This window comes from Canis lupus, chromosome 18 (genome assembly GCF_011100685.1).
Source record: "Canis lupus familiaris isolate Mischka breed German Shepherd chromosome 18, alternate assembly UU_Cfam_GSD_1.0, whole genome shotgun sequence".
Taxonomy (NCBI): domain Eukaryota; kingdom Metazoa; phylum Chordata; class Mammalia; order Carnivora; family Canidae; genus Canis; species Canis lupus.
Genome location: NC_049239.1, coordinates 38,389,068 through 38,409,484, shown reverse-complemented (window position 1 = coordinate 38,409,484; position 20,417 = coordinate 38,389,068). Strand labels below are relative to the sequence as shown.

Sequence of the window (20,417 nt, the reverse complement as noted above, 5' to 3'; positions counted from 1 at the left end):
TACTTGTACTTACAATAGGATTTGGTCCCAAGAAACCCATTGTACATTGAAAATATAAGATGAGATTTCACTTACTACATCAGACCTGCTGAACATCATACCTTAGCCTCTCCTAATTAGCAACTTTCCAGCCCTTAGCATTAGTGAACAGTTGGGCAAAAATCATCTCACACAAATCCTACTTTATAATAAAGGGTTGAATACCTCATGAATTTGTTGAATACAGTACTGCAAGTGAAACACAGAATGACTGTGCTGGTACAGGATGGTTGTAAATGTATCAGCTGTTGACCCTCATGATCGCCTGGCTGACCTGGTGCTGAGGCTCACTGCCCCTGCCCAGCATCAGGAAAGATGACTGTACCAGCTATCACTAGCCCAGAAAAAGATCCACATCAAAATTTGAAGCATGATTTCTACTGCATGTGTATCACTTTTTCACTATGATAGAGTTGAAAAATCATTAAGTCAAATCATTGTTAAGTTGGGGACTGTCTGTACATCTACAGTGTTTACAGTATTTCCTGGCAAGTGAGCAACATGCAAGTATCTGCTTTTACTAGGATTTGGAAAAGTGAATCACCAGATGTATTCATTCTGGACAAGCTATCTTAATCAACTTATTTAATTTTTTCTATCTCACTTTACAAATTTATAACATTTTAGAAATGAGAAGATGCTCCATACTTCAGAGTCCACAGATTATAAACCTGTATGTAATTTTTGCACTAACTTTTGTGGTCAAGCTAACATTTTATCTGGAGAATCTTGAAATACAAGATTCGCTCTGATAAATAACACATACTGTATATACACTTTTCAATGTAAGTTTCTTTATCACTCATTTCTTTCTTCTCATTAGCCACAGAGCATCTGTGGTCCTCAACATTGATGGGTAACAGGACAGAAGTGACACAGTTCATCCTGCTGGGACTAACCAATGACCCAGAACTGCAGGTTCCTCTCTTCATAATGTTCACCTTCATCTACCTCATCACTCTGGTTGGGAATTTGGGGATTACCGTGCTGATTCTCTTGGACTCCCGTCTCCACACTCCCATGTACTTTTTCCTCCGTAACCTGTCTCTGGCAGACTTTGGTTACTCTACAGCTGTCACACCCACAGTCATGGCTGGGTTACTTCTAGGAGACCAGGTCATCTCCTACAGTGCATGTGCTGCTCAGATGTTCATTTTTGCTGTCTTTGCCACTGTGGAAAATTATCTCTTGGCCTCAATGGCCTATGACCGCTACGCAGCAGTGTGCAAACCCCTCCATTACACCACCACTATGACGACAGGTGTGTGTGCTTGTCTGGCCATAGGCTGCTATGTCTGTGGTTTCCTGAATGCCTCTATCCACATTGGAGGCACATTTAGTCTCTCTTTCTGTATGAACAATGAAGTCCATCACTTTTTCTGTGATATCCCAGCAGTCATGGTTCTTTCTTGCTCTGATAGACACGTCAGTGAGCTGGCTCTTGTTTATGCAACCACTTTTAACATCATTTTTGCTCTCCTGGTTATCTTTGTATCCTACATATTCATATTTATCACCATCCTGAAGATGCACTCTTCTTCAGTATACCTAAAGGCTATATCCACCTGTGCTTCCCACCTCACTGCAGTGTCCATCTTCTATGGAGCAGTCATCTTCATGTACACACAGCCCAGCTCCAGCCATTCCATGGACACAGACAAAATGGCATCCGTGTTCTACACCATGGTCATCCCCATGCTGAACCCTGTGGTCTACAGCCTGAGAAACAAGGAGGTCAAGAATGCATTCATGAAAATTGTTTTAGAGTCAAAGTTGTCTTTAGGATTGTGATTTTTAACATTTTACAATGAATATTAATCTAGTTACATCTAGCCAGAGTGCAAATAAGTTCCTGAAGTGATATTCTAACTTATTCAAATGTCTCTCATCCTGAAAGAAAGCAAACATTATGTGTAGAAAATAAACCTAAACAAGAATGGCTAAGATGTCTTGGGATTAATTGCCAAAAACTTTATTGAGGATATGCATTTATTCATTTATTTAACATGCATTTTGCTTTTTCTACCACATCAATGCAGAAACACTTAAAATAGGGGTGGAATTGGACCATGAACGGAAGTGCATGCATGTGCCCATGAGGATACTTACACACTGGAGTAGGCAAATTCCCAATATTAAATAGAATGTTGCCAGTTTTTAATAATCATAATTTAAATATTTTAATTCATGTATTAGAATAGAAATTTATGTCCCATAATTGTCACCTCTTTAGTTGAATTCTGCTCTAAGAGTCCTAACTTCAGAATGAAAATAATATACTATCAAAGGTTGGGACACCTGGGTGGCTCAGTGGTTGAGCATCTGCCTTTGATTCAGGGCATGATCCCCATCCAGGGATCAAGTCCCACATCAGGCTCCCTGTGAGGAACTTGTTTCTCCCTCTGTCTATGTCTCTGCTTCTCTCTGTGTCTCTCAGGAATAAGTAAATATAATCCTTAAAAATATGTATATACTATCAAATGAAAGTATCTAATTTGGGGGACTCATTTTATTGGGAGATACATACATATAGTATCCTATGTGAATTAATATTTCTGCCTTAATTGAAACATTACATAGAACTACCATGCTCATATTACAATATTCAAAAGGCAAAGCACAGCTAGAGGGTGAGAAAAATGGAAGAAGACTAAAAGTATTTTTCAATTTCTTCAAATATTTCTAGCAATTCTCACACTACTAAAAACTTCACTGAAAACCGATAATGTACATTTTGCTTCTAGAAATATGTTGGAATGATTAATGCTCGTATTTCATGTTTCCTTTGCTGATTTAAATTATTTTTTGGAAACTCCCTATTCTTCTTACCCTACTTCATTCACGTGATTTTCTTTCTATTTCTTCATGATCTAACAACTTTAAAGATGGTCCTGCCTAAGGCCATTTGTACTTGCTTTTCCTGCTATAGAACATTCTCTTACTCTATTAAGGTCATTGCTTAAATATTACTCTATTAATATTTTTCCTGACCACCTTCATAAACTAGTCCCCTTTTACTCACCAGGTACACTATTCTTCCACTCCGTGACATTCTTCATACCTTTATAAATCCTCATCTCTTGTATACTTATTTGTCTTCTTGTCCTGATTCAGACCCATCAACTAGAATTTAAACTGTATGAGGGCAATGGATTATTTGTTTTGTTTACAACATAATTCTTAGTACCTAAATGTCTGTTTCATAATAGATTCTCAATAAATGAATGAAGTATTTAAGCTTTGAGTACAACTGTATTGATATGCTAAATCTTTTAACTGTTGATAATTATTGTATATCACACACAACATAAACCACTTATGTATTTATTTTAATATAAACCTCTTAGATAGATGTATGGTGCATTTCAAGAAGCAAAGCTGATTTTCTGCTTTGCTGAAATATTTTTATCTACATTTTCACTGAGTGCTTGCACTCTACTGTTTGGACACAGGGATTTCCTGGATCTCATAATCAAGTGAATCATCTGAAACAATCTCATAATTTTTACTCAGCAGTGATGTCGCATTAAATGGCAAGGAATACATCAAACAAATGCTAGTTAGTAATTATAAAAATACTTTAAATATCATATTATTTAAGGGTTAGTATCTGATTATGTTTGAAAATTACTTCTTATGTATGAAATATAATTAACTGAAGTAATTCTGAGTATCTATGTAGAATATAAACATGGCAATAATCTGTCACTAATAATGGAAATGCACATTCAATTTACTAGTATAATGCACAACTTTTATGCTTTTAAGTTTGATTCTCAGAGAGCTCTATCCTATACAAACCTACCTACAGGAATGAGTAACCTCATCTAATTTGTTATCTCTAGATAATAGAAGGCTTTTACTATTTCAATATTTGTCAGATTGCACTTGAATATGCAAATATTCTCATGCTGCTATTTGAGGGCAGTGTAGAATAACACAAATATTCTTCTTTTGCTTTTTATGGTGATGTTTCTCCTATTGCAAACATTTCCAATTATTATTTTAATTATTTAATCTTAGAACTATTTGAGAGTTATACAAAATTTTCAAAATAGTGCAGAATATACAATCTAAATCTGTGGCCATCTGGAAAATGGTCTGCAAAGAGATCTACATCCTAATTCCTGGAACCTTCCAAGGTTACCTTATGTGGCCTAAAAAGCCTATGCAGATGTGATTAATTTAAGGATTTTATCCCAGATTTTCTGGGAGGACCATAAAGGAAATTCCACATATATTTACAAGAGAGAGTTCAAGAGACATGACCATAGATAAAAGAGGACTAGACAATGTGATCTTGAAAACAGACTGGAGCGATGTGACCACAAACCATGGGTAACAGCAGCCACAGGAAGATTGTGAGGCAAGAAATGGATTTCCCTTTAGATCCTATGGAGGGAAGATGGCTCCTTTGACACACTGTTCAGGAAAACTGTTTTTGGACTTCTGGATTCTAGACTGTGAAACAATGAATATGTATTGTTTAAGCTTCCAAGTTTTTGATTATTTGTAATAGCAACCATAGACAACTGATACAATCTTGCCTGGTTTCCTCTACAGAATAATCTTATATTACCTGGGACATCTATAAGACTAGGAAATCATATTGGCATCATATTATTTTCTAAACTTCAGATTTTATTCAGATTTCATTAATATAATCATTTTCCTCATCTTGTATTTAGTTGTCATACTTCCTTAATCTTGGCCTGTGACAAGCTCTCTGTCTGTCCCTGTTTATGATGACCTTGACAGCTTCAAGGAGTACTGGTCAGGTATCTCACAGAATGTCCTTCAGTAGTGTTTTGCTGATGTTTTCTCATAGTCTATTCTATTCTTTCAGATTTTCTACATAGACAACCATGTAACCTGTGAACAAAGATAGTTTTCATTTCTTCCTTCCCAAAGTTTCCATATTGTGCGATTCCATTTCTATAACACACAGTCGGAAAAAAAACAAAAACAAACAAAAAACAAAAAACACCAACAGTGCAAGAGGGTTCCCTTTTCTCCGCATCCTCTCCAACATTTGTGGTTTCCTGCCTTGTTAATTTTCCCCATTCTCACTGGTGTGAGGTGGTATCTCATTGTGGTTTTGGTTTGTATTTCCCTGATGGCAAGTGATGCAGAGCATTTTCTCATGTGTTTGTTGGCCATGTCTATGTCTTCCTCTGTGAGATTTCTCTTCATGTCTTTTGCCCATTTCATGATTGGATTGTTTGTTTCTTTGCTGTTGAGTTTAATAAATTCTTTATAGATCTTGGAAACTACGCCTTTATCTGATACGTCATTTGCAAATATCTTCTCCCATTCTGTAGGTTGTCTTTTAGTTTTGTTGACTGTATCCTTTGCTGTGCAGAAGATTCTTATCTTGATGAAGTCCCAATAGTTCATTTTTGCTTTTGTTTCTTTTGCCTTCGTGTATGTATCTTGCAAGAAGTTCCTGTGGCCGAATTCAAAAGGGGTGTTGCCTGTGTTCTTCTCTAGGATTTTGATGGATTCTTGTCTCACATTTAGATCTTTCATCCATTTTGAGTTTATCTTTGTGTATGGTGAAAGAGAGTGGTCTAGTTTCATTCTTCTGCATGTGGGTGTCCAATTTTCCCAGCACCATTTATTGAAGAGACTGTCTTTTTTTCCAGTGGCTAGTGTTTCCTGTTTTGTCGAATATTAGTTGACCATAAAGTTGAGGGTCCACTTCTGAATTCTCTATTCTGTTCCATTGATCTATGTGAACTGGTGCAGCCACTCTGGAAAACTGAGTGGTGGTTCCTCAAAGAGTTAAAAATAGATCTTCCCTAGACCCAGCAATTGCACTGCTGGGGATTTACCCCAAAGATACAGATGCAATGAAACGCTGGGACACCTGCACCCCGATGTTTATAGCAGCAATGTCCACAATAGCCAAACTGTGGAAGGAGCCTCCGTGTCCATCAAAAGATGAATGGATAAAGAAGATGTGGTTTATGTATACAATGGAATATTACTCAGCCATTAGAAATGACAAATACCCACCATTTGCTTCAACGTGGATGGAACTGGAGGGTATTATGCTGAGTGAAATAAGTCAATAGGAGAAGGACAAACATCATATGTTCTCATTCATTTAGGGAATATAAATAATAGTGAAAGGGAATAGAAGGGAAGGAAGAAGAAATGGGTAGGAAATATCAGAAAGGGAGACACAACATGAAGACTCCTAACTCTGGGAAATGAACTAGGGGTGGTGGAAGGGGAGGAGGGTGGGGGGTGGGGGTGAATGGGTGATGGGCACTGAGGGGGGCACTTGATGGGATGAGCCCTGGGTGTTATTCTGTATGTTGGCAAATTGAACACCAATAAAAAATAAATTTATTATTAAAAAACAACAACAACAACAAAAACCTCAGTGATTTCCAAGGTTTGGAGAAGTAGGAGTGGTTGTCTAAAAAGGAATAGAAATGGAAATTCTAAGATGATAATGTATTCTTTATGGTAACTTGCTGATGAACACGACTCTGCGTTTGTTAAAACCCATAGAACAATATGTAGCAAAGAGCAAAATTTAATATATATAAATTGAAAGAAACAGCCAGGAGCAGAGAAGAATCCCAGGAGTGAACACAGACTATGAAAAAAATCTCGGAGCAGCCCGGGTGGCTCGGCAGTTTAGCCCCACCTTTGCCCGGGGGTGTGCTCCTGGAGACCCCGGATCAAGTCCCGTGTTGGGCTCCCTGCATGGAGCCCGCTTCTTGCATTTCTCCCAACATTATCTATAGACTCATTGGAGTCTCAAATGAAATATCACTAAGTTATTTTGTGAATATCAACAAATTGATTCTAATTTGTACAGAGACCCAGAATAGCTAACACAATATTGAAGGGAAAGAACAAAGTTAGAAGATTGACACTACTCAACTTCAAGACTTATTATAAAATTGCAATAATCAAGACAGTGAGGTATAGCACCATTAGTTACAATAGCTAAATTATGGAAGCAGTCCAAGTATCCATCTATAGATAAATGGATAAAGAAGATGTGGTGTATATACATACAATGGAATATTATTCAGCCATAGAAAAGAATGAAATCTTGCCTTTTGTAACAATAATGAAGCTAGAGAGTATAATGCTAAGTGAAATAACTCAGTCAGAGAAAAACAAATACCATATGATCTCACTCATATGTGGAATTTAAGAAACAAAACAAACGAGCAAAGGAAAAAAGAGGGAGAAACCAAGAAACGGACTCTTAGCTATAGAGAACAAATTGATGGTTATCAGAGGTGAGGTGGAGGAGTGAAATAGGTGATGGGGGTTAAACAGTACACTTATTAATAAGAGAAAAAAAGACAGGTGTTGGCAAAATAATAGACCAATAGATCAGTGGAACAAAATAGAGAGCTAGAAATAGATTTACAAAAATATACTCAACTGATTTTTGATAAAGGAGCAAAGACAATCCAATGGAGCAAAGATAATCTTTTTAACAAATGATGCTGGAATAAATGGACATCTTCATGCAAAAAAACATGAATGTACACACAAATCTTACATGAAAATTAACTCAAATGTGGGATCCCTGGGTGGCTCAGCAGTTTGGTTCCTGCCTTCGGAGGCATTATCCTGGAGTCCCGAGATTGAGTCCCACATCGGGCTCCTTGCATGGAGCCAGCTTCTCCCTCTGCCTGTGTCTCTGCCTCTCTCTCTCTCTTTTCTCTCTCTCTCATGAATAAATGAATAAGATCTTTAAAAAAATTAACTCAAATGGATCATAGACCTGAATGTAAAATACAAAATTATAAAACTCCTGGAAGATAACACAGGAGAAGGCCTAGATGACCTTGGGTTTGACAGTGACTTTTAAAGATATGATACCAAAGGCACAATCCATGAAAGAAATAGTTGATTAACTGGATTTCATAAAAATTAAAAACGTCTACTTTATGAAAGAATCTTCAAGGAAATGAGAAGACAAGCCACAGACTAGGAGAAATATTTGCAAAAACTACATCTGATAAAGAACTGTCACCCACGTATACAAAGAACTCTTAAAACTCAACAATAAGTAAATAAACAAGCCAATTAAAAAAGAAATAAAAATCTTAACAGATTTCATCAAAGAGAATATACAGAAGACAAGCATATGCAAAGATGATCGACAGCATATTTCACAAAGGATTGTAAGTTAAAAAAAAAAGAAAAGAATGTGTGTATGGTGATGGATATTCCCTAGATCTTTAGCGGTAATCATTTTGCGATGTATACAAATACTGAATCATTAGGTTGTATGCCTGAAACTAATGTTGCATGTGAATTATTCCTCAATAAAAAAATCAGTGGGATACTACCACACACCCATTAGAATGGCCCAAATCTGTAACTCTGACAACACCAGGGATGAAGAGGAGGTGGAGCAACAGAAACTCTTATTCACAGGTGGGAAAGTAAAATGGTAAAACTACTTTGGAAGAGAGTGTGGCAGTTCCTTACAAAACTAAACATACTTAAACCATATAATCCTGGAAGTTACCCAAAGGAGCTGAAAACTTACATCTACTCAAAATCTGCACATGGATATTTATAAATGCTTTATTCATTTTTAAAAATATTTTATTTATTTATTCACGAGAGACAGAGAGAGAGGCAGAGACATAGGCAGAGGGAGAAGCAGGCTCCCTGCAGGGAGCCCAATTCAGGACTGGACCCTGGACTGGGATTATGCCCTGAGCCAAAGGCAGATGCTCAATCACTGAGCCACCCAGGCATCTACATAAAGCTTTATTAATAATAGCTAAATCCTGGAAGTAACCAATTTGTCCATCAGTAGATAAATGGATTAATAACTGTGGTCCATCCAGACAATGAAATATTAGGACTAAAAAATGAGTTATCAAGCCCTGAAATGACATAGAGATTATTTAAGTATTTATTATTACATAAAATAAGTCAATCTGAAAGGTTTTAGTGGAAAATACAAAACTGTGGATGTAGTGGACAGCCAAGTGGTTGCCAGGGGTTGAGAAAGGAGAGATATAAATTGGTGGAGGACAGAGGATTCTTAGGGCAGTGAAAATGCTCTCTGTATGATACTAAAATGATGGCTGCAATTCATTATACATTTTTCCAAATTCATAGAATGTACAACACCAAGAGAACACTAAGGTAAACTATGGACTTTGGCTAATTATGATGTATCAGCATAAGTGCATCAATTGTAAACGCACCATTCTGTGGAGGGGAAGGTTGATAATGGCATTGACTACGCATGTGCGGGGATGGAGGCATATAGGAACTCACTGTATCTTCTCAATTTTGCTGTGAACTTAAAATTGCACCTAAAAGGGTATATAAAATATACAAACAGGAGAAGTATAAAATAGAATAAAACATAAATATTCTTTAGAATAAAATATGATGGAATATTACTCAGCCATCAGAAGAGACAAATACCCACCACTTCCTTTGACATGATGGAACTGGAGGGTATTACACTGAGTGAAATAAGTCAATTGGAGAAGGACAATCATCGTATGGTTTCACTCAGGTGGGGAATATAAGAAATAGTGAAAGGGATTATAAGGGAAAGGAGAGGAATTGAGTGGGAAAAATTAGAGAAGGAGACAAACCATAAGAGACTCCTAACTCTTGGAAACAAACAAAGGGTTGCCGAAGGGGAGGTGGGTGCGGGGATGAAGTAAATGGGTGATAGGCAATGAGGAGGGCACTTGATGGGATGAGCACTGGGTGTTAAACTATATGTTGGCAAATTGAATTTAAATAAAAAAGATGTAAAAAAAAGAATAAAATACAACAAAAGTCATATATATGATACAAGAAATCTTATCAGTTAATGTATTGGAGAAATATTAGATGAGACAAAATTGAATTCAAATTTAGCATATCAAAGTCAGAACTTAAAAATATTCAAAATATAATACTCTCTACCTCTATCTATATCTATCCATCTATCTATACCACTTTTTTATCCATTCATCAGTCAGTGAGAGAGTATTATGTTAAGTGAAATAAGTCAGAGAAAGACAAAAACCATCTGATTTCACTCATGTGGAATTTAAGAAACAAAATAAATGAGCAAAGCAATAAAGAGAAGTGAGGGAGGAGAGAGAGAGAGCGATACAGAGAGAGAGAGAGAGAGAGAGAGAGAGAACAGGCTGATGGTTACCAGAGGGGAGGAAGGTGGGGGGAGGGTGAAATAGATGATGAGGATTAAAGAGGATACTCATTGTGATGAGCACTGGCTAATGTATGGGAATGTTGAATCACTAAATTGTACACCTGAAACTATTATTGTACTGAATGGAAATGTAAAGGAGAAAACCACAATAAAAATATGGTAGATAAAAACCAGGGGGGCACCTGGGTGGTTCAGTGGTTGAGCATTTGCCTTTGGCTCCAGGTGTGTTCCTGGGATGGAGTTCTACATCATGATCCCCACAGGGAGCCTGGTTCTCCTGCTACTTATGTCTCTGTCTGCCTGTCTCTCTCTCTGTATCTCTCATGAATAAATAGATAAAATCTTTTAAAAAACTAATTTTCAGAAATGGGGATAAAAGATACATCAGAAAGAAAATAGTCGACTGTATTACAATGGTGATACATGGTAGCTTCACTTGTGGTGAGCATAGTATAATGTAGACAGTTGTCAAATCACTATGTTGTACACCTGACACTAATTGACATTGTGTGTCAATTATACTTCAAGAAAAAGAAATACATTTCAAATATCAAAAATCAAAATAATTGCAAATGAATTAAACAAAAGTACTCTTGATGTATGTAAAAGTCACCTTAATTTTTAAGGTGATAGATAGGAGAGAAAAGACAGCAAGATTGCAAATATATGTATGTGCTATGCAGCATAAAAAAATATGTTTCTACACACAGTTTAATTGTTTCTTCCTTATGTAAGTACAATGAAAAAAAGTGCCCTCATTAGAGGTTCTGTCCCCAGACAGTTCATGCCTGTATAATTTTCTCCTTGTGCTTGTACATTAGGCACTGAAATCTCATCATGATTCTGCATGATGTTAATTAAAAGGACTCGATGCTGACCAGATATTGACCAGAGCCCATCTGGTTATCATGTATTGAACTGAAAGCTAACTCCAACCTTGTTGGAGACACCAGCTTCTGCCCAAACTGGGTATTTGCAGTGAGTCTGCAATGACAAGCAGGGAAGACAACCTGAAACAAAAAATTGATTCACATTGAAAAGTTAAGCCCTCACTAAGGTCTTTTGTGCATCCACCCTCATTTGCTAGTTTCAGATACTATTCTGGAAAGTCTGTGGGACAGATAATTTTATATCTCTTTATTAAAAATAAGAAATTGAGATCAGAAGAAAGGTAAATCATTTTCTGAATACTTCAAAAAATCCATGGTAGATGCACTACTTAGATGCAGGCTTCCTAGGAAGCCCCATGTTAATGATCCTTTCTCCATGTCTTCATGCTTCAGGGAACTCGGAACATCTTGACCAGGACATGAGACAGAATTTCTCCTACATTATTTATAACATTCTTTTAGGGCTGAATTTCTGACTGCAGGCTCACAATTCAGCACTCTTTGCCTTCTTTTCAAGAGCAGGGTAAGCTTCTAGATTTAATCTTCCCTTGCAGTGAAAAATGTAATTGATGCAGAAGCAGTGGGGTGGCTCCATCTTCTGTGAGTTTGGGGGCTGGTATCTGGTTGTTTGAATACTATTTCTGCACATTGGCATAAGTACAGGAGTCAGGGCAAAACATTGGTAATCAGCGAAGTGCAGAGGAATATTTTTGAAATTCCATGCTGCTTTTCTTAAGAGGATAGGACAAACCTGTGATAGATGGTACTCAGAGTAGGTGGTGAATTCCTACTGTTTACTTGTATTGACTTGTCACTGAAGAGATAGCTAACCAAACAGGGTGAGATGATACTTCTTTAGATTCCCTACAACCTACCCTAACCAAACAGGGTGAGATGATACTTCTTTAGATTCCCTACAACCTACCCTGTTATTACCTGTTCAACTAGAAAACTTGACAATGCAATGATTAAAGATATAGGCATTAAGATCAGTTAGACATGGGTCTGTATCTTAAATATCTCCTAGTAGGTATAGAATTTTAAGAAGGCACATAACTTCTCAAATCCTCATTTTCTTAGCAGTAAATTAGTTATATGTATATGCGTGTGTACATACCCAATTTATTTCCCTTCCTCTTCTGCTCTATTAATCTATGATCATGACCAGGATCATTATCATCATCATTAGTATCATATATTATCCATGCATTTGTCTCTTGATCTATGAGACCAGCTACATGTAAGCAGGAATTTTAATGTTACTAACCTCAAGAGAGCTCTTAGTCATCATAGAACATAACAATTGATATAGGTGTGATATCATAACACTATATTACGTGGATGAGGTGTTGAAAAATACAAGTACTTTGAGATGAAGATGTGTAAAAAAGTGTGTTTAGGAGCCAGGAGGAAGATGATAGATAATAGTGGTTACCAAAGAATGCATATCTTTCACAAAGCCTCAACTAAAAGTGCAAGGATTTGTGCCTTTTCATTAATATATTAGTGTCAACCCCCATGCCATGAATTTTCACCCCTCAATATCTGTGATCCAGCTCAGTGTTGATTGGAATGATAGTAAGAATGAGTCCAGGACAGAGGAGTAAAATGTGGATCTCAAGAAAGAAATTAAGAAAAAGAAAACTTGAAGATCCCTGAATTCTCACACAAAGTGATTGACACAGCCATGAGCACAGAGTGAGAAATAGGAGGGAAACAAAATATCTGCATAGATAGCATGTACAAAGAGGTAAATCAAAGGTTAAGGACATGAGACTTAAAACCCATCCCCTTACTGCCACCTGACTTTCCTAAACCAACAGAGACCATTGTTCTATGCTAATAATATTACAGCTAGTACTCTTCAAGATTGTACTTGGCATCCTCATTGTGCTCTTTTTATACATTATTTCTTTAAATTCTTACAATAATGCCTTGAGGTAGGTTACAACAACACTTATATTTTGCATGTTGGTGGATAGAGACTTAGAGAAGTTAGGACCAACATCTCCCAGTTGTAAGTGGTAGGGGTGATATGTGATTGCATACACATGCTTCTCAAAGTCCAAGCCTTTACACCCAATGCTATACCTTCTGTTCAGAATTGGATTTGTTTGATTGCATATGCCTCTAATGCTGCACTTAGTCCACTGTTAGTCCACTGCATCTACTATGTGTTTATTTGTAAATTATGTAACTATGCTACTCCATGCATTAAGTTCTGTACAATAGAGACAAGTAAGTGTAAATTGAATGAAATTAGAATCAATCAAATTCATTAACAACACTTAGATTGGGAACTATTCTGACTGGGTCTAAAGCTTGGCTTTGTCCATTAATATCTAACTAACCTTAAATAAATTACTTGATCTCTCAGTTGCCAAAGTGCTAGATATACATGTATGAGAGGAACAACTAATCAATCTAACAGGATTGATGAGAGGACTAAATGAATATATACATATAGAGTACCTGGCATATGAGTGCTATAGAAGTATAAGACTTAAAATATATGATATAGGATATGGATTCATTCTAGGCATGTGAACTTGCAGAACTTGTTAGCCTTTCCTGCAACTCGGTTTACTCATATATAAAATCTAGAAGTTGGGAAGATTATCTATAAGGACACTTCCTACCCAAAAGCTTATTACTCTAGAGATAAGTTGTCACTAAATTGTGTTGCCATGATATGCTTTAGAAATGGAGAATTTTGAAGAACAAGTTATTACTCTAATAAAATAATGCTTGTACATTTCAATTTCTGTGCCATTGGTTTCTGTTCATCAGTGTTGTTCCTTTTCTTTGCCACAGAGCATCTTGTGATGTGCAAATCACATTCATGAAAAATAACACAGAGGTGAAAGAATTCACCTGCTGGGACTAACCAATGCCCAAGAACTGCAGGGTCCTCTCTCTCTCTTTTTTTTTTTATGATAGTCATACAGAGAGAGAGAGAGAGAGAGGCAGAGACATAGGCAGAGGGAGTAGCAGGCTCCATGCACTGGGAGCCTGACATGGGATTCGATCCCGGGTCTCCAGGATCGTGCCCTGGGCCAAAGGCAGGCGCTAAACCGCTGCGCCACCCAGGGATCCTCGGGTCCTCTCTTTCTAATGTTTACCCTCATGTACCTCATCATTGTGGTTGGGAACCTGGGGATGACCATGCTGATCCTGCTGGACTCCCGTCTGTATATTCCCATGTACCTCTTCCTCAGTAACCTGTCTCCGGTGGACTTTCGTTACTCCTCCACAATCACTCCCAAGGTAATGGCTGGATTACTTATAGGAGACCAGGTCTTCTCCTGCAGTGCATGTGCTGCCCAGATGTTCTTTTTTGTACTCTTTGTGGCAGTGGAAAGTTACCTCTTAGCTTCAATGGCCTATGAACTCTATGCAGCTGTAATGGCCTTGCATTACACCACCACCATGGCGACAGTGTGTGTGCTCATCTGGCCATAGACTCTTATGCCTTTGCCTTTCTAACTCCTGTTATTGACATTGGAGACACGTTCTATTTCTCTTTCTGTATGTTCAAGGTAGTCCATCACTTTTTCTGTGATATCCCAGCAGCTATGACTCTAACTTGCTCAGATAGAGATATTAACAAGCTGATTCTTGTTATTTCAAGCTTTAATATCTTTTCTGCACTTTTTATCTTGATTTCCTACGTGTTCATATTTATCACTGTTTTGAAGATACAATCAGGTGAGGGATACCAGAAGTCTTTATCTACCTGTGCTTCTCACCTTGTCACAGTTTCCTTATTTTATGGGACAGTCATCATCATGTACTTACAGCCAAGTTCTCATCATTCCATGGACACAGACAAAATCGCATCTGTGTTCTATACTATGGTCACCCCCATGCTGAACCAAGTGGTATACAGCTTGAGGAACAAAGAGATCAAGAATGCTTTCAAGAAGGTGGTTGAAAAGGTAAAATATTCTCTAGGTATAGTTGTTTAGTGATCTAGAACCACCAAAAGTTATTTCATCCCACTTATATTTACTCCATGCGGTAACTCAATGTTCATGGCCAAATAGGTTATTAAAACATAAAACTTAATCAAATGTCATTTATGTATTTAATTTTGTAGCAGATCCAAGTATCCAAAATGCAAAAAAATATAATTTTTAATCAAAGCATTTTATGAATAAAGCTTTGTTACTATTGTGTTAGACATAGTTTTTTCCCCATGATTTACTTCAGTAATGGTAAGGAAAAAAAGCATTTAAGAGATTGGACAAGCTATTAAAGAAAACAGTGGATGATGAAGCTTTCCTCAAAAAGAAAAATCAGGGTCTCATAAAGAAATAATTCCCATCACCAGGATTGAGGGGCCTTGGTAATGTTGATTCCATAAGATTTCTAACCTGAAATCTTATGTCTTCCATAGTTGTCTGTTCTGAATGGTGGCTCTTTTACCCCAATTATCTTTACTAAGGCCCAACATTATTTATTGGTTATGAATGTGAAACAAATGATGTTTTCTTTTTAGTGCATAAATTGCTAGGTAACAAGGAGCCACACATGGACTGGGTGAAGAAATCCATTTAACCTGTACAGTAGCCTGGACATTGTACTTCTAAAATGATTAGTTCAGATTTGGATTGTCTCTTTGGTGGAGGTAGATAATAAAATTCTTTATGGGAGGAAGATTAAGATGGATATTTGATGATCATAAGCATTACAATGGAAAAGACTGATTAGTTATTTTCCAGACTATGTTTACTCCTGGAAAAATCCATAGACTCTATTTGTCTGCCTATCATGTAGTTAACTGTAACCATATGCTGTGTTCTTGTCCATAGTTGTGAGTACAGGTCATACATGCCACTTCCACGTCTGCACCATGAAATTCCTTGTGTGATGTGCCATTCATTCTTTTTTTTGGTCACCAGCTAGGTAGAGAGGATACAGACCATAGGAAATGACAAAACTACTAAATGGAAAGAACCTGAGGGTCAGCTGAATCTCTGAAGAAGCTCCCACAGAACAACTAATGAAACAATATGCAAGCAAGAAAAATATTTATGGCTGTACTTCTGCCATTTGGGAGTTACAGTCAACAGCTATGAGTTATATTGGTTTGTTTTTATAAGTTTAACTGTAGTACTGAATTACAAGCTTTTGAGACCAAAGATGTTATCTTATTTAGGTATGTATTCTCAGAATCTAGACTAATGTCTATTCCACAGAACTCAAGAGTATCTAATGAAATGTAATCCTGTGTAGGAACAAACTTAAACAGAAAAAATCCCACAAATATTGATCTGTAACATCTTTTCCTTCATAATACTGATCAAAATATCATATATTCATTTTGTATGTTTACTCCTTTTGTTTGATTTTCCCCATTAAAATGAAAGGGCTAAGCATCCTGGCACAATTTCTAGGCTGATGACTAACAAAGACTCAGGCCTAGAGCAGAGCTGAAGCTCAGTAAAAGATTTTAAGTGATGAATAGCTGCATGATATGAGGAACCCACGAGAAAAACTCGTCTGTTTGTAAAAAAAACAAAAAAAACAAAAAAACACTAGATTATGCTGCAGCAACACATTAAATTGAGAACTCACAGTTGAACACAAGATCATAAAGATTTTATAGCAGTTTCCTATGGCTGCTATAACAGCACACTCCAGAGCCTTCAAACAACACATGTTTATTTTCTCACAGTTCTGGAGGCCAGTTGTTGGAAGCCAGTTTCACTGGGAAGGAACAAAAGTATCAATCTTCAACATGTCCAGGGGGTACTCTGTCCCATGTAGATCTCATCTCAGGTGGCTTCCAGCATTCCTGGTTTTATTCCCATCAGTCAATCTCTGCCTTTGTGGTCACATTAGTTTCTCTTCCTTTATTTAAATAATAAATTTATTTTTTATTGGTGTTCAATTTGCCAACATACAGAATAACACCCAATGCTCATCCTGTCAAGTGCCCCCCTCAGTGCCCATCACCCATTCATCCCCACCCCCCGCCCTCCTCCCCTTCCACCACCCCTAGTTCATTTCCCAGAGTTAGGAGTCTTCATGTTCTGTCTCCCTTTCTGATATTTCCTATCCATTTCTTCTCCCTTCCCTTCTATTCCCTTTCACTATTATTTATATTCCCCAAATGAATGAGACCATATAATGTTTGTCCTTCTCCGATTGATTTATTTCACTCAGCATAATACCTTCCAGTTCCATCCACGTTTCTCTTCCTATATTCCATTGTATATATGTACTACATATTTTCATTCATTCTCAATTTATTGGCATTTGGATATTTTTCACCTATTGGCAATTGTTAATAATGCAGTATATCTATTTGTATTCATGCAAGTATTGTTTGAGGACCTGTTTTCATTCTTTGGTGATATTACTAGGAACAGAATGGCTGGTTCTAATGGTAATTACATGTTTAACTTTTGGAGACCATCAAACTGTTTTCAATAGCACCTGTTCAATTTTACATTGCCACCAGTAATGTACAAGGGTTCCAATTTTTCCACATTCTTGCTACAACTTGTTAGTTCCATTTTCTTTTATAATAGCCATCCTAATATATGTGAAATGGTATCCATGGTTTTGATTTATTTTTCCCAAATGCCTAATGATTTTGACCATACTTCCATGTGCTTACTGGTTTTTAGTAAATCTTCAGAAAAACATCTGTTCAAGAACTTTGCCCATTTTTCAACTGGGCTGTTGGGGGTTTTTTGTTTTGTGTTCTTTATATATTCTCCCTATTATGCCCTTATCATAAATGTGATTTGCTAATATTTTCTCCCATTTTGTAGGTTTCCTTTTCACTTTCTTGAAGATGTACTCTGATATACAAAGGTTTGAAGTGCAATTTATCTCTTTTTTTTCATTTGTTGGTTGTGTTTGGTGTAATCCATGACAGACCATTGTCAGATCCCAGGTCTGGACTTTTCCCCACGTTTTATGATGGTTTTATGTTTTTAGCTCTCATATTTCAGTCATCAGCCATTTTGAGTTCGTTTTTATATGTGATGTGAGGAAGGAGACTAACTTCATTCTTTTGCATTTGGGTATCTAGTTATCCCAACACCATTTGTTGATTACTTCTTTTCCCATTATGTGGACTTGGCACCTTTTGTCAAAAATCAATTAGCAATAGATATATGGGTTTATGTCTCCTCTCAATTGAATTCAATTGATTTATGTCTCTATCCTTAAGGCAATATCAAATTGCTTTGATTATTTCAGGTTTGTATTACATTTTGAAATCAAGAAATGTGAGTCCTCCTACTTTGTTTTTCCTTCTCAATATTGTTTGGCTATTGATGGTCCCTTGAATTCTATTTGAATTTTAGTAGTAGGTTTTCTATTTCTATAATAGAAATATGATAGGAATTGTATTAATCTTGTATATCATTTTGCAAAATACTGCCAGTAAACAATAGCATAACTCCCAATCCATGAACACAGAATGTCTTTCCATTTATTTAGGCCACCTTGAATTTCAGCAATTTATTTTGTAGTTTCAGTGTACAGCCCTTTCACCCCTTGGTTAAATTTATTCTGTATTTAACATAGGATACTGTTATAAGTGGAATTTTTTCCTTAATTTTCTCTAGAATTGTTTATTGCTAGTTTATGCAAGCACAACTTATTTTTGATTGGTGAATAAGTTTATTAGCTAACAGGTTCTTGTACATTCTTTAGGATCTTCTCTATATAAGATGATATCATCTGAAAATCATATGATTTTTCTTCTTTCTTTCCATTTATATGCCTTGTAATTCTCACTTGCTTGTGTAATTACTCTAGATAGAACTTTCTTTGAATAAAAGTGGTGAAAGCAGGCACACTTGTCTAGTATGTGGTCTTACAGGGAAGGATTTCACTCTTTCACATTCAAGTATGATATTATCTGTGGGGTTTTCATTAGTGCTCTTTATAAGTTTGAGAGAGACACTTGTATTCTTAGATTTCTGGTTCCTGATGATTAGTTGTGTTGACCACATTTTCATGTAGCCCATTTTTCTAATATCTCTGGGAAAATATCACTTAGGTCCTTTACCCATTTTTATTGATAATTGGTTTTCTTCCTGCCATGTTGTGTGAGTTCTTCATATATTGACATATGAAATCATCAGATATGTGGTTTGCAAATATTTTGTCCCATTCTGTAGGTTCCCTTTTCATTTTGTTGATTCTTTTATTCTGCAGAAAGATGTGGACAAGGACAAACATTTCAGATGATGGAGAGAGAAATGTAAAAAGTAGTAATAATCTTGATATCAATCTTCTCATCAGGAAGAATTAGAAGTTAGCAGACAAAAAGAGATTAAAGAAAAAGAGGTTAAAAAGGAAAGAAAAAGAAGTTAGTAGACAGTGGACTGATAACTTCAAAAGGCTGAGGGAAAAAAACAAAACAAAACAAAAAGCAAAAAGCTGAGGGAAAAAATATCAGTCCAGATTTTTATACCTAGATGAACTACCATTTGAGTTTTTTGTTTTTGTTGTTGTTGTTGTTGTTGTTGTTGTTGTTTTTACCATTTGAGTTTAATGGCAAAATCAGACATTAGCATATATACAAAAATCGGAAATCAGTATACTGAAAATGTTTCAGGAGAAGGAAGAGATGAAATTTGTCTTAAGAAATTTGGAACAAAAAAAAAAGAAATTTGGAACATGGAATAGAGCATGTTTTGTTCCTTTTTCTTTCTCTTTTGGACTAGTTTAACTTCAGGAAGATACTTCTTTCTGTCATGCTCTATTTGTATGATAAAGACAATGAGATAGCATTGCTAAGGAACTACCTATAATGTTGGGCTGCATATGAAGTTAGGTTCCCCAGAAGCAGATCCACAGTCAGTGATTTGAGTTCAAGTAGCTTATTTGGGACTTAATGGACAGAAAGCACTGATAAAGTAGTGGGAAAGTGAGTCAGGGAAGGATGCCAATACAGAGTTATATTAGTCAATAGGTGATACCTGTGGAAGGGACTTGATCTACTAGAAACCACTGGAATACTGTAAACAACATGCCTCAGACCTATATCATCTGAAAGATAATGAATCAAGTATTTATCACTCTGTTTCTATTTGTCACTTATTGATCATTGACACCAGAAAAATTAAGTGTTCCACAATGAGCTGAGCATGCCCTTACAGTAAAATAAGCCTTTAGTCTAACAGATACAGACTTTTTTCATAAAAAGCATTGGACTGAACATAGACAAAGAGTGCCAAAGGGATATGGATAGAGCACCAATAACATCTGCTACAAAAGAGCATTTAGGACAGAAAAGAAGTCTATCTGCCAACAGATCAGAATCAAATTTTTAAATT

At 36.5% G+C, this 20,417-nt stretch overlaps 1 protein-coding gene and 1 pseudogene across 1 annotated transcript; both read left to right on the top strand.

Annotated features, from left to right (window-relative positions):
* The first annotated feature begins 891 nt into the window (after positions 1–891).
* OR5B3B (olfactory receptor family 5 subfamily B member 3B) lies at positions 892–1,830 on the top strand. Its single transcript, NM_001389185.1, is given in 1 exon segment — positions 892–1,830. A coding segment is annotated over 1 exon segment (939 nt).
* Positions 14,224–15,077, top strand: OR5B131P (olfactory receptor family 5 subfamily B member 131, pseudogene; annotated as a pseudogene).